This window comes from Bombus affinis, chromosome 13, assembly GCF_024516045.1.
Source record: "Bombus affinis isolate iyBomAffi1 chromosome 13, iyBomAffi1.2, whole genome shotgun sequence".
NCBI classification, from domain to species: Eukaryota; Metazoa; Arthropoda; class Insecta; order Hymenoptera; family Apidae; genus Bombus; species Bombus affinis.
In genome coordinates, this window is record NC_066356.1 from 5,372,772 (window position 1) to 5,388,094 (window position 15,323).

The following is a 15,323-nucleotide window of genomic DNA, read 5'->3' on the forward strand; positions in this document are numbered from 1 at the left end:
CGCTACATGTAATGGAATGTAGTTTCTAGCTTTTCCGTAAAGCGCTGTTAAAATTTCAGATACGTGTATATATGTATGTAATAGCATGTACAATAGCGGTGGAGGATAGAAGTCAATAGATTTAAGAATTTTTTGAACATTGCGCTTAATTTTTATTTGTACTTATTTATTTACCGCGTAAAATTTGACTAACGTATTCGTTAAGGTGAGTTTCATATAAAATGTAAAATATAATTACATATTTAATTGAAGGTTATATTTATGTTTATTTTAATTTCACTGATCATACTAAAATCTTCTCGCATGATTGTCTTCAATTCTAAAAATTGTATTTTTTATATAAACTACATTTGCTTTTTGTATATTAAAAATTAATATATTTGCGAGATATAAGTAGTACATTGATGAAATTGTAACAGTTGTCTTGTGATATCTAGCTTATTATAACTTAGATTCTCTTCATAAATTATTTGTTAGGATATTTATTTAAAAAAAGACAGTTAGAGAAGATGGAAGAGGAACGAGGAAATGTAGAAGTTTCAACAAAGGTTACAGAGCCATTACTCAATGTACCAAATCCAAGAGCTCTTCAACAAACTATTCCTTCTCTACCTGGTCAATCAAAATATATACAGCTGCTTAATGTCATAGAAGAACTTGGTCACGAGGTTAGACCTACCTATGCTGGCAGTCGTACTTCTATAGAAAAAATTAAGCGTGGTATTATACATGCACGTATCTTAGTTAGGGAATGTTTAATTGAAACTGAAAAAAGTGCTCGTCAATAGGGCAAAAATTTAAAATAATTTTTACACATAATAATCTGTAACTGACCAAATACTCGAGAAGTATTTAACTATAACATAAAGTATCTTATATATTTTTTGCCAAAGATGATGCTGCATATGCATCTTAAAAAATGAAAAAATCAGATAACAATTTATCTACCTCAAATTTCAAATTTTAATTGAACAAAAAGATCATTAGTGTGAATAATAGTCATTAATTAAACATAGGAAGTAATTTTAATTATTTTTTAAAAAATCGTTTAAAAAATTATGCATCATTATATATTTATTTTATAAAGTAACAAATTATTTATTCCTTTTATATTATCAAAGAGAGTACAATGGAAGTAGCCATTAGATGCTATAGTTTATTAATTACAAGGTAATTAATTTTATGCGAATAATGAATACATAGAATATTCCATAGCCAAAATTATTCTTTTATATATAGCCCCTGATAATAATGACTGATTATAAAGATGTATCTGATAATACATTTTATATTAAGAATGAAGAATGTATCAATTTTATATAATAATTTTAAAGTAAAATTTTTAATTACGTTATTGATAGTACAAATATATTACTCAAATGCAATGAAGGTAAATAAAAACTGATGAAATCAAGATACAAAGAACCAATATAGTATTAAATCTTAACAGTATATATTTAGAATAAGATTTGTATAAGTATATTGTGACGTACTTAAATAACTATGTGTTATGAAAATATTTAAAGTGAGAAGATGAAAAGTTCCTATAACATGTAAATGATCTTTGCTCAGAAATGTATGAATTTACTACATTTACTATTTAATGTATAAGAAATGATGATCATGTCTTGTTCCTAAATATTAATTATGATATGATCTCAATAATAACAACACACTCAGACCAAAAAGTACAAGTTATATGTATGTCAAGTTTTCAATGCAAATAAATAGATCAAATAGGGTTTTTATAAATATTTATCACAATTTTTTAAACGTTTATCAGTAATATTTAACAGAAACCAACTTCATATCAAATGTTTTCAAACAAATTTTTATCTTTAATAAGAATAATAATAATAGTAAACATAATTAAAGATAGCAATACAACATTATATACAAATGTAATTGCGTGCAACCTTACAAATTTTGAATTTGTAATAATTTAAATATTGTATGACATATTTATATATAGTTTTCATTAATTGTAATATTTATACAAATAAAGATTTTTGCGTGTGAATCCCATAATATCTCCCTTAAAATAATTTTTATGTTTTTAGCTTAGAACCTTCAAATTTATCATTTCGTGTTACAGATTACAGAAAGTCAAGCATGTTCCGTACTTTGGATACTTTCGATACAGAATTTTCCGCTGATTCAGTTGAATGGTGTCCAATAGATTCCTTCAAAGATGTATTTGTTTGTGGAACGTATCAATTAATGAAAGACGAGAATTTACCATCCAATGTGTCATCAAAACGTTTAGGAAGAATTTATCTATTTCAAATTGTACAAAATGGACGCTTAATAATATTGCAAAAATTAGAAGTACCCGCTGTATTGGATATGAAATGGGCGCATGTTACATCACAAAATAAAATTTTACTCGGTGTTGTAAACTCTTTAGGGCACTTACAAATTTATCAACTTAAAAATGACAACGAAAAGATAACTTTAGAATTATTAGTGCAGAAGAGAGTTGGCGATGAAGTACTTGCATTATCTTTAGATTGGTGTACCGGAAGATTGATGAATGAAGTCAGTTTAAAAATAGTAGTTAGCGACTCAAAAGGTTTCGTCTCATTGTTTGAGTTAAACGAAAATGAACTTAATGAAATTAATTCATGGTCAGCACATGGATTTGAAGCATGGATTGCAGCTTTTAATTATTGGGACACAAACATCATATATAGCGGTATGGAAGTAAATGAAATTAAAATTTATTTAAAAAATTAACAATAATTATATTTAAGGTGGCGATGATTGTAAATTTCAATGTATTGATACAAGGACAAAGACTCGGGTTTCAAATAAAGTTCACGGTGCAGGCGTTACAAGTATTCATAGTAATGCAGCGAGAGAATTTTTATTATCATCTGGAAGGTGCTGTAAAGTTTAAAGTACACTAGAACTCCATTTATCTGAACTCATTGAAAGATGCAATAATAATTCATCGATTCTCTCCGCTATTTGTGATTTTCCGTTCATATAATAATTTATATTCAAATAAATGGATTCAGTTAGCAGAAATTCATTTAGTTCAATAAATGAAGTTCTACTATAGAATGGTAATATTAATAAGATAACAATTTTGAATAAAACTCTCATAATGTTTTAGTTATGATGAAATATTGAGATTATGGGATACGAGAAACTTAAAGCAACCAATTTCAAATATCAATCTGGGCGGTGGTATTTGGCGTTTAAAATGGGATCCCTTTGAGCGGAGATATTTGTTGGCTGCTTGCATGTATAGCGGATTTAGAATAGTCGACTGCGAAAATACTGAAATACCGTCTGTTATTGGCGAATATAATGAACATGAAAGTATAGCATATGGGTGCGATTGGAGTTACTTAAATAGCGAAGAAATATCAGGACAAATACTCGAAAAAGAAACGCAATATGCATTTCTAATGACTACTTGTTCTTTTTATGATCACGTTTTAAAATTATCCGCATTATATTTAAAGAATAACTAAAGAATTTTCAATAAAGAAGAACTGAAAATTTATATATCTACAACAGGTAACTTTTATTTAATGTGTAAGGTTCTTCTTTTATTCTCTATAATATTAATCATTTTTTATTGTATTATTTGTTATCCACAGATAAGAGAAGGTTAACCTATTAATCGGTAGGCTCTAATTTGTGGGGTACAATATTTTCTTTATTTATAAACCTCGTATCATTTCTGTTAATAAGTTATCTCATATTTGCATTTGCAAAAATGAAGATTGATTAAATTGGAATTAATTTCTCTTTATCAACTCTTACTTTCATAATTATACTAGTTTTTTGTTAAGAAATGTTCCGAGAGATTAATAAGTTAATGAAAACAAGTCAATTTCAGCTAAATTGGTTTCAATCTTTAGAAATATACAGTAATGTAATATAATTTATTTCCAACAGAAATAAAATGAGACAAAAATGTAACTATTATGCTCAAAAGATTGACAATTTAAGTGACGATTCAACTCTTTCCCAGTTAACAAGTTAATTAAGACAAAACAGATTTAGCTGGGTTTTAATCTTTGGAAATATAAGTATGACATAATTTATCTTTGACATTTGAAGTGAGGCGTAGAGATAATTATTATATGCAAAATATTGGTCATTTAAATACTTAGTAATGTCTTTCCCCGTTAACAGGTTAAATTTGAAGAGTTACGAAGCATGCGCAAGAAAAATTAAAGGATCCCGGTATCGCGTCGCTATTCGATGAACGTGGAATGGTTTAGAGAGTCGCTGGAAGATGGCAATGTGGCAGTGCGAGCTGCATTTCGCCGCGGCCAGTTCGATAAAAATCAGTCGTTCACAGGGGCTGTTTTGGCGTGGTGTCAGTGCTGTGATTTCTGTGACGAGTTCGCGTTCAGTTCCGCGGTAAATTATCAGTGATTAGTTTCGGTAAGTAAATTTTTATTTTGTCAAAAATTTCAATTTCTACATTCATTACCATGATCCATGGCATTGTGAATTTTTCTTGGCTCGATCAGTAAAATCAGCTGTGGAACTGTGCACGTCCTGTCCCTGTGGAATGACCTAGAAAAGATTTGGCGCGTATCCTTGCAAAATTTTCGGCCCCCTTCTCGAGAATCCTATTGAATCAAGGTTAGAATATAACGTTTGACGTGATAAACTACAGGGAAAGCAGAGCGACAGTTTGATTCCCCAGTCGTTAGGGACAGGCCGCTTTAGGAGAATTTAATCGAGTTTCGAGACCGTCGTTGGTCCATCGATTCATTAGCGAATTCATCTGAAAACTGTGACCATTCAACGAGCTCTTCATTCTTTAACACAGTTACATTTTTTCGATCATTTTACCGAACCGAAATTGTAGTTTCCTAACGTTGAAAAATACCTACAATTTGGAAAATATTTGTAAAATCCATTGGTCTGTAAGATAAGAGATAGATTAAAATATAAAAATTGAAGAATCATAGCAGGATTCAATGCAGATTCAATGCATCACGCTACAGTAACAATTGTTTAAACAATAATTAGATCTTTTACATACATATAAACATTTATATCTTTGACAAATTTTATATGACTTTAAACAAATTTCATATTCTGTTGTATGAATAGAAATTTTCGAATGGACAGAAATTAAAATAATCTTTATTGTTTTTATTTGTAATATTTCGAATGACTGTTAAAATTCTACAAGAAATATTCATGATGCCATCGTGATTTAACCAATTGTTTTTGGGTGGGGTGAATCTACGAATTGAAGCCAACCATTACTGATAAATTACGAAACAATTTCGTTTATTCGTATACATCAAATTTAGTTTCATATTTCGATCCTATCAAGTTTGTTTAATTAAACGGAAAAATGATACATTGGTGCCATTTTTTCTTTTTCGAACGCACAAGTGTCTCAAGCTTGAATCTCACTTGACAGCTACGGTTCTTGTTGGATACGGTGAAGGTTACTCGACACCATATTAATTATTCTCCTCAGCTTTTCATCATTAATTTAGATGCAATCTAACGGTCCCTTGGTTCTGTACCACTATTTACCCATTCTTTAATTCTTTTACACTCGACGAATAATTCTATCAGGTAAACTGTTCTCATTTCTCACATTAGGGGTCTAGATTATAATCTGATATTGTAATTTTTCTTCATCATCTGCCTCATTGTTCCAAAACGTCGGTACTCATAATCCTATGTGCGTAATTATTTTTAAAATTTATTCGAATTGTACAGGGACACTGAATTTATCGCGATGGCCATTAAATCACGTAAATTGTAGAATATCTTTGTAGATTGATCTGACAGATTCAGAAATATTCCAATCTTTCTTGTGATATTTTTTATAATGGTATAACTTTTTCTTTACTTTGACTCTATATTACAATATATCGATTAGCTTTGATATTATTGTTAGTTGATTTTCTAAACGATGGCTATTCTTTCAAAAGGATATTGGTCAGGGTGAAATAAAAATAAAATACTTTGCAATCATTGTTTTCAAGGTATGAAAGATATATTAGAAATATTAGAATAATTAAAATGATCAATTCGTAATTTTTCATGCAGATTCTATAGACTTACATCGTTTATTTATATTTTTGAGTTATTTTTTGAAGATTTTCTGTAATACTTTTTAAGTGAAATTTGTTTTACATTGCATATTTTTTCATATATCTTTCATTTCGATTTCTTTATTATAAATTTATTTACTATTAATCCTGAGGTCCATTCAAATTGACCGCGTAAAAAGGTGGCGTAACAGGACTATTAAATTCTGCCTTTTTTCCCCTATCAGTTATTAGTATGTTTGCAGGTTATGAGATCAAGGACGAGCGAGATGTAGACATCGACCAGAAATTATATCCTTTATGGTGGTCAAAGCTTATCAATCTTTCTTTCCGTCTAAAAAAGGGGCGTTGTCTTTTAGGATATTTTGGATAAAATCGCATTCGACAATTTCGCTACTTCTTTCTGATGGAGATAAAACAGTTTCATTCTTTTGCATGTCCGCGATGACGTATCTACGTGCCCATCATGTATATAGTGTATGTAGTCATATATATATGTATATATACATAGACAAACGTGCGTGTATATGTGTGTAGGATACTGTTTAATCGATTTTGTCTTGTACCAACGTTATCGCATGAAAACGAAACGGCGTTGTCGAGAAACCGACATGGAAATAAAAAAATATGCTGTATTTATGTATTATGCAAAAGTATTTATCATTCGTGCATTATTTTATCATTTTAGAAGAGATATACGAATGTTCGACGATTATTCTATGCAAATAGATGTAAAACAGAATTAATTATGCATGTTTCAGACATGTATCTTGCATCTACAGCTACTATCGATAAAATCATCGATAAATATCGGTAATTCGACATATCGGTAATAACTTTACCTTAAAGATAATAATTATACTGTAATATATTGTACATTGTAGTTCAGGCATCTAATGTTCGATTTATCGATATTATAGCGATAACTAATTGATAGTTACACATATACTTATCGTTCTGATATCGATAAATAGAACAGAGATGATTGAAGTGATTTGTTTTGTATCCTTCTTCAAATTAAGATATTATTGATATGTCGATAGCATTTTGCTAACTTCATTCATATTTTCTCATGAAGATCAATTAGTGCATAAATAATTGCATTAGGAAAATCTGTGAAACGATTTAATTGAATACATCTGGATAAATTATCTTATTATACACATTCCGTTCCTTGTTGAATTTTTCCTCTTTAATATCTCTCATTGTAATAAGGATTTAGAAAAATCCTTCGCGTTGAAACATTTTTTAATCAAAATGTTTGGAAAGTATCTCTATTGAATCTGCTATATTAATTTATTGTTCGATACTCGTACACTAAGTTTTTTGAACTTCTCTCTTATGATTGCATGATGTTTTTTCTTTCATATTTCGTGCGTATACGAGTAGAGGCATGGTCCACGGCATGGGAAGGAAATGACGACGGAAGGGGGCTTCTTGTCTAAGATTCCTCGGTATGCGGAGCTCATTAAAATCGAAATTTTTTAATCGACGGACGCCTCGTTAATTAACAAATCGTTGGGTACGCGATTGGAAGAGTGCACGCCAATATAAGGATTATCAGGGAATTTTAAGTCCCTAGACATTAATACTGCCGTACTTATTTTCGTAAAAATTAACCGACGTTATTGTTGAACATCATAGGGGCGATTTGGAAGCTAATAAACGACTGAACAGATATTTATTAGAAAATTAAAATCTAGCGAGAGAAATCTATTGGGGGAATAGCGATCTCTGCCTTCATAAATTAAAGAAATTTATTTTTAATTGAATATTGTGTATAACAGAGTGTTAATTAAAAATTATGTATCATAGAATAATTAAGAGATATACAGGATAAAGAGAGTTTAGAAAATTAGAAATCTAGTAACTGTATGTGGCATTAAATTATTGTGTGTTATTTAATTTCAACTTTCGAAAGATTCACGTTCAGAATTAATAATTTTTGTATCTACCCACCGTGTCCTTAATGTTTTTTAAATGCGAATATACGACGTTTAAGAATCATCAACTTCACATTACGTTGTGACGTAGATATCAAATCGAATCTCAGACTTGCAGAATTTATCATCAACGGCGAAGGGAGAGGGGGGGGGGCAGATTGAATTAGGAAACTTACTAGGTTTATTACTGGGGCGACGACTAACGGAAAATCAGAAGCTCGCGAGATTTACCGCTGACGCATACGAACCGATCTCTCCTACGTTGTAAATTAAATTCCCCGTTTATGGAGAAATATCGTGGATACATATTTATTCCGCTGCTCTATATGATCGTAACAAGTGCGAAAATAAATTTATCCGACATATCCAACGAAGTCTAACAAACATCTATTGAAGAACATTTATTCGTTTAAAACAAATTAGGGGAATAATCTTAACCAAGATTAATGTTATTAAGAATATACAATGACGGATAAAAGAAAGTTAAAAATTGATGCATCATGAACATGAGTAACTGGTGTGTTAAAAATTGTTTACCATACCATGGTTATTTATTTGTTGCTCTTATTAAATATAAATGCATCTTGTAAAATTATAGCGTCTTTTTATACTTCTTATTCTATAAACTTTCTTCTATCGCTACTGTATTTATTATGAAGTAAGCTTAGGATTCAACAACCTTTTTAGTTTATGCTACCGCAAGAAATTTATATTACAAATTTTATTATTAGAAGAGTACGAAAATTTGTTCGACTATCTATATTCAACATAGAATGTATTTGATTATGTTCGAATAATTATACGCAATCGTTCAGTTAATATTTTAATATATTGTTTCTTAGGGCCTCGACTATGTGATAAAATGAATAAGAAGAGGAAATAGATGAAACAAGCGTTTGTACGATCGCGACGAATTGTCCAGGAAACCGAATCGCTCGCTGGAATTGCACGTTCGTTCGTTGCATCCTGCTCTGCATCCTTCACGCGTCACGGCGATTCGTTTTTTCGCTTTCTGCGTCGTTGCATTCTCGTGGACGATCCGTCGGTTTGCCACGCGTGTGCGTCAATGAACACACGTGTGACCTCCGGACGATTCTTTTCCGGCATTGCCTCCTGGAGATTTTGCTACGATCAGACTTTCTTGCAGTTTACAATTTTATTCCCTGATGAGCAGGCAAAAGAGTATAAGTCAAATTATGGTCACAACAGCATAAGTACGCTAATATATTCTACATTACTGTTTTTCTACTTTATTCGAATTATTATTGCAAAACGTTTTAACCCTGCACCTGCTGTATTTCTGGGCAATTTTTCATTCTTCTCTATATCTTTGTTGAAATTTTAGCACTCAAAGACGTCTCATTCGCTTCTTTCGTACGTCATTTTAGGCGTTGACGTCTTCTAGACGCAAGGAATTATACGTAATTTTATTTTGAACTAGTGGGTTGGCAACTAGGTGATTGCGAATTTTGTCATTAGATGACTGGTAAAGACAAAATCCGCAATCACTTGGAATGGTATTTTTAGTGCGTATCGAGTTCCATTTCATTTGTATGTCAAGCGGTTAAAACAATCAAAGTAACGCCTAACAATATTCTAGAAACTTGGAAGAGCATTCAAGAATTTTTTGGGATTACTTAAAACACAGAGACCTAGAAGAGACTGCATGGAATAAAAGATCCAGTGTGCAGACGACAGTAAAAATACAGTTGCAGGCGGAGGGTTAATTGTCACAAACACTGTTTGGTCAAATAAATATAAGTCAAGCTGGGATTAATATAAGAGCCAACGTTTTTAAGAAAAGAAGAAGAATTTCTGAATCGAGTATCATGTACATGTAGTCTTGTGTAAATGTAATAAGACGAGGTATACAGTGAAGGACAGAAAAAAACAGAAAAAAACTTAAAGCAGAGTTACAATCGATAAGGGCAATTAGATTATAAATAAATATAATACACATAACTGTCTTTAACATGACAAAAAATGCTTAACTTAGTACAACAAAGGTACCAATAATGTAGTGTATGTAATTATTATACATAAATATGAATTTTAAACTTTCTTCCTGTTTGCCACTGTATGTTACCAAGTTTTACGTTCAAAATCTAACACCTTATCTTACACTGCACTTTAAATGTTATAGGTGCTTCTCTACAAAGCTAGTAATTCTGACTTATACTCCTTCGTCCATCTATCAGATGTATACATATTTGAATTTAGTGTGGCTTCCAAGGTGAAATATATATAAATTCGCATAGCAGTCTACGTGTTAACCGCAATGACTGTACAGAATTTTCCTGTGATTTCGTATCCTGACTTTTCATCGTCACTAGAACTCTAAACTACTTTGTGATGCTACTGTTCTTCATTTTTCCAGGCGCGCGCGATTCAGGTCAATCTACGTTCACCCCGCGAAAACGCCTTAAAAGTTTGCGGAAGAAATAGGAGGAAAAATGATGGGGCCCGCGGTAAATCCTTCGAATCTGGGTCGAAGCATATTGTCGCCAAGATGGTGTGATTCCGTTACGCAATTTTTAACCGGCAACAACAGCAGAAAATTCTAAGGAAGATTTATTTATGAAGCACGTTCGAAACTGGGCCATTGATCTTTCTCGTGGAAAAATGAAATCACTAGAAAATATAAAACAGATTTATTATTCCGAGTTTACGGTTTTCTTCCACTTAGAGTTAGACTAATCGGGTTACTTTAACTGGTATTCCTCTGCTTTCCGGGTTTCTTTTCGCTTCTACTCTGCTATGAGATACATAATGCATCGGGTTATTAACTGCTAATATATGTTATTATAATATATAATATAGGTATGTTATTATAATATAGGTTATTAAATGCTAATATATCTTCTTATTTCTGTCGTGGAACTCTAAATATGCTAGAATTTTCAATACATATGTCGTACGTGTTTAATAAGTTTGCTTGTCTTTCGATTATACATTCCATATATATATATGGAATTATATTCCACTTATGTTAGATGGAGTGTTAGCTGTAGCGGAAGTTTTTGTAGTTTTTGTATCATCTACTGATGATGTTTCTGTGATTTCTATCCGAATGGGGATTATTGGAATATCTATTGCACAATTAACAGTAGTCGGCTCAGTGATAAATAATAGATGACGAATTACTTAGTAAAGAGCAATATTTGCTTTGCATTGTATTGAATAGTGGAGAACGTGTAACGAAACATATTTCATATCCAAATACTGTACATTTTATTTTAGAAATTCTTAAATTGTTAAAACTGGAGGAGAATGTCTACATATGTGTAAGCACCTACTAGCTACATTTCATCAAAACAATGATTTCCTAAAACAATATTTCAATTTAATTTTCTGAGAAACGAAATCTCATATAGGAAACATGGTTGCATGTTCTGAATTTATTCTTCCACGTAGAATCATCCTCTTTTCTGCTGGAATTTTGGTTGCGAGATTTGGACGAGTTTCACAGTCAGATAAAGGAAATCGACACAGTCAGAAATGAATGGATCAACCACGAAGTGAAAGCATCCAGTGCATTCTGCAAAGCTCTTGTTCCATGAATCCTCCTGACTTCCTTCTTTTCTTTTTTCTTTTTTTTTCGGAATACCACGTGGTTGCGTTTGCTACCGGGACAATCGACGACCCCGTTGTGACCGAGGAAGAACAGAAGGGAAAAAAGCAGAAGAAAATATCGGTTTTTCCACTACTGGCACAGTCGCTGCGCTCGCGTTTCGTGGTTCTTCGTCTTTGTCAGGGAAATTTTCCCCGAGGCAGACAGAAAATTCCTGAAGTCCATTTGGAATCGAGAAGAACGAGAGATTTAATCGGAGAAAAATTATCTTTAGTAGTAAAGGCCCCTATACGCGTTGAAACATGTTGCGATGCATGCATCGACACTTAGGTTTCATGATACATTATACTGTATGTAGTTCGGTATCAGCAACTTGTAGTGGCATAATATACGTATTTATTAAGTTCAGCCGGTAGGCCTTGAAGTGGACTTGGCTATGTTGCTCCTTATGTCACTCATACTACATTCTTCCAAGATTCTTCACCAAATAAAGATCTAAAAAACCGATAACTCTTTTTTGAAGGATGTACAAACGAAGGATGTCTGGTTGGATAAATGTGGACAAACAAATGTGGCTGTTTGGTTTATCGTAGAAATTCGCATTTGGGGTTGTCAACTTCATTCAGCTCATGATCTCATCTCCGCGTAAAACGGGCCTTAGAGAGACATTATCCGATAGACGTTGAAAAGCAGAATCGTACACACGTAAATATCGTTCATAATCACTCGATACATCCGTTCTTAGCTCTTTTAATAACGTGGAATTAGAGAATACGTTCCTGTCGATTAACTATGCTTTTGTTCGTTTTTTTAGCTTTTAATTTTCTTATCTAGTATCTAGCGGAGGACTGCACAGCAGTAGAAGGAATGAACGCAAGTGTGCAAAGATTCTAAGGGATGAATGATGGGAATGGGTGGAGAAATGATTAAGGAAGATGGAAAGAATAAGGGAAAAAAATGATGGAAGAAATACCAAAGATTAGAAGATGCAATAAGTAGATTGTTAACAATAGAGGTGGTTTGTGGAAACAATAGTTTTAGAATAGGAAGAACATCTGTCGTAAATTCTTAGAATGTGTAACTAGATTAAGGATAGCATAAGAATAATGTATGGAAGGACAGGTGAGAAGATCGGATGAATCAGCATGTGGTTAGAAAAATTGTAATCAAATTTTGTTCAAATGACCGGTTTCAAAATTTAACTTAAAATTGTACATTCATTGTTATTTCTTTTGTTCATCTAACTTTATGTAAATTCGTATATTAGCAAAAATTGAGAAATCGATTAATCAGATAATAGAAGAATTTACATAAAGTTAGATGAATAAAAAAGGAAATAACAATATATGTAAAATTAGCAAAAATTGAGAAATTGATTAATCAGATAATAGAAGAATTTACATAAAGTTAGATGAACAAAAGAAATAACAATGAATGTGCAGTTTTAAATTAAATTTTGAAAGCAGTCATTTGACCGGGCCTGGTAAAGTTAGTGTTAATGAAATTACGTTTTCCCATTTCTTTTTTAATTTGCCACAGTCATTATGGAACAGCAGAAATTCATTTCATTTTATAGTATGCGAATACTCAATACAATTCCTCGTTTTCCACCATGGGGCCGACATAATTGCAAACTTCCCCTTTCTTCCTCTTTTTCATACTTGAAGGGATGGAAGATAATTGTTATCGCGGTCAAGCTACGCAGACCGCATTGAAATTTTTTAGAAAAAAAAAAGAAAAAAACAGAAAGAAACGAGAAACTAATTGTGCAGTCGAGCTTTTTAATATTATAGTACAAGCTGGCAGAAGTTAAACCGTTTTTTAAAGTAGGAACTTCATTGAAGCTTCAGAGTGGTCTGGCTGTAAAGTTCGTTCGATAAAATGAAACCATTGGCTTGCTATTAATTATACGTATATATTTATTACGTAATCATATTACACTCAACCGTTTTACGTCAAAGATTCTCTTCTTTATATGTATAGTGGTCTTGAATATATGTAGTTGTTAATATATCTTACTTTATACATATATTATACTGGATGAATCAATAAGAAGTACTATCTAAAATAACTCGTTAGCTATCTGTTTCATCGAAGAACGTCTTGAATGAATTACGTTGCATTTCAAAACACTCGTTGGATGGATGCTATTTTATTTTCCAATATCTTTTCTCTTCTGATATATCAACCTTAAGTCTTTTAAACGACATCACATATGTTTTATAACATTAGTCTATTATGAGAATATTATTAGAATATTATGAGATTTGTTCGCTCCTTGTCGTAGTTGATTTCTCCTAGTCTTCTATCTGTACTCTGTGACTCACAAAATGATACTGCATTTAGATTTCGTTTTGGCTATAGAGAACTCATTGTGGAGGCAGTATATTCTTGAAAAGTATTTCTTGAGAGTCTCCGATAAAACTCCGTTGTGTTTATGCGTTACCTGACATGTACTCTGTCAGATTATTCAAGCGCTTACCGCCAAGCCAAACACATATCACATTTAGATGTATGCAACTATAGGTGGTTAGATCTTACTTGAGTTCAGAGCTAAGGTCCCAGGCAGAGAACTTTAGGAAAGGATGTAAATTTGTCGACCGATCAAATGATCGATCGCGATGAATAAGCCAGGCGTTGAATTTTTCTTAATAAAAGAAGGAAGCGAAGAAGAAAGTTGAGAAATTGATTAATCAGATAATATAAGAATATATATAAAGTTGAGCAACAGAAATAACAATGAATGTATAATTTTAAATTAAACTTTGAAACCGGGCCTTGTAAGGTTAATGTTAAAGGGTTCGCAAAGATGAATTGCAATGTAACCTCTTACGGATCGTCCGTAAATGGATAGATTAGGATTAGAAATTGGGATTAGGTCGTGCAATGCTGGTATATATATTTCGTTGGACAGAAACAAATGGTACTTTTCTTTTTAGCAGCGTTCCTTCGATAAAACGGAGGTAGTTGTTTCTTTGATAAAACTCGACGAGAAAGCGAGAAACGGGCAAATATCTCTGTTGTGTCTAAACCATACGGCGAAGCCTTGGCAAAGGCTTTCTTAGAGAGATAGCTAGGAACAAGTAGAGGAAAGCGGAAAATTCGTGTGCCGTCACTTTGCCATTCTTCTTCGACTCAAAGCAGTTAAATAATTTAAAAAAGAAATTAATTATTAATCAATTGTCTTAAACCTAACTTAATCTTAAATGCATTAGGGCAATATACAGGGCAATACGAAGACGATTTTCTCGAAAACGAAGTCTCAAATGAAAAAAAATTTTTTCCATATTTTCAACTTATTTTCTCATGTACAATCACCCCCTCCAGGTTGTACCATCAATACTGAGACACTCTGTATACAGATATTGACCCTCTATATAATGATTGACCATTTGCATAAGAAAGTAGGAAATATAATCCTTTTCATATGCAATAAAATTTATGTATGTTTCAATGATCCGGATATATTTCTTCCGAATACGATCATATTTTATTATAATCTACATATTATATGCAGAGTGGTTGGTAACTGGTGGTACAAGCGGAAAGGGGGTGATTCTACGCGAAAAAAGAAGTCGAAAATATAGAATAAAAATTTTTCGTTTGAGGCTTTGTTTTCGAGAAAATCGACTTTGAATTTTCGCTCGGTACGCGTGCATTTTATCACGTCTCGTTATAACGGATCCCACTGTAGATCGTTGTCTCGATGAATATTATCACAGTTTAAGTTTGTTTTTGCCGTAACGGAAAATTAGGAAT

General features: G+C 32.1%; 2 protein-coding genes and 1 long non-coding RNA gene across 4 annotated transcripts in view; 2 read left to right on the plus strand and 1 right to left on the minus strand.

Moving 5' to 3' along the window:
• Nucleotides 1-15,323, minus strand: part of LOC126923487 (uncharacterized) — a 64,051-nt gene that overhangs the window by 40,998 nt on the left and 7,730 nt on the right. The gene's annotated exons all lie outside the window — the stretch shown is intronic.
• On the plus strand, nucleotides 44-3,514 carry LOC126923478 (diphthine methyltransferase). The gene is made up of 4 exons (XM_050736963.1): nucleotides 44-205; nucleotides 2,096-2,695; nucleotides 2,754-2,883; nucleotides 3,119-3,514. Exons 2-4 carry the CDS (start codon nucleotides 2,113-2,115, stop codon nucleotides 3,480-3,482), a joined length of 1,077 nt encoding a protein of 358 aa, XP_050592920.1. The 5' UTR covers nucleotides 44-205; nucleotides 2,096-2,112; the 3' UTR covers nucleotides 3,483-3,514.
• The window catches only part of LOC126923469 (uncharacterized), a 44,274-nt gene continuing 33,184 nt past the window's right edge, over nucleotides 4,234-15,323 (plus strand). Inside the window, exon 1 of one of the 2 annotated variants that reach the window (XM_050736941.1) lies at nucleotides 4,234-4,407. The gene's annotated coding sequence lies outside the window, so the exon portion shown is untranslated. The remainder of the gene's footprint in view (nucleotides 4,408-15,323) is intronic. The other variant, XM_050736943.1, reaches the window with a different exon arrangement.

Coding starts and splice junctions, on each gene's coding strand:
- LOC126923478 (XM_050736963.1), top strand. CDS start 2,113: ATGTTCCGTACTTTGGATACTTTCGATACAGAATTTTCCGCTGATTCA. Junction 2,696..2,753: donor CACAAACATCATATATAGCG/GTATGGAAGTAA, acceptor ATTATATTTAAG/GTGGCGATGATTGTAAATTT. Junction 2,884..3,118: donor TTTTTATTATCATCTGGAAG/GTGCTGTAAAGT, acceptor ATAATGTTTTAG/TTATGATGAAATATTGAGAT.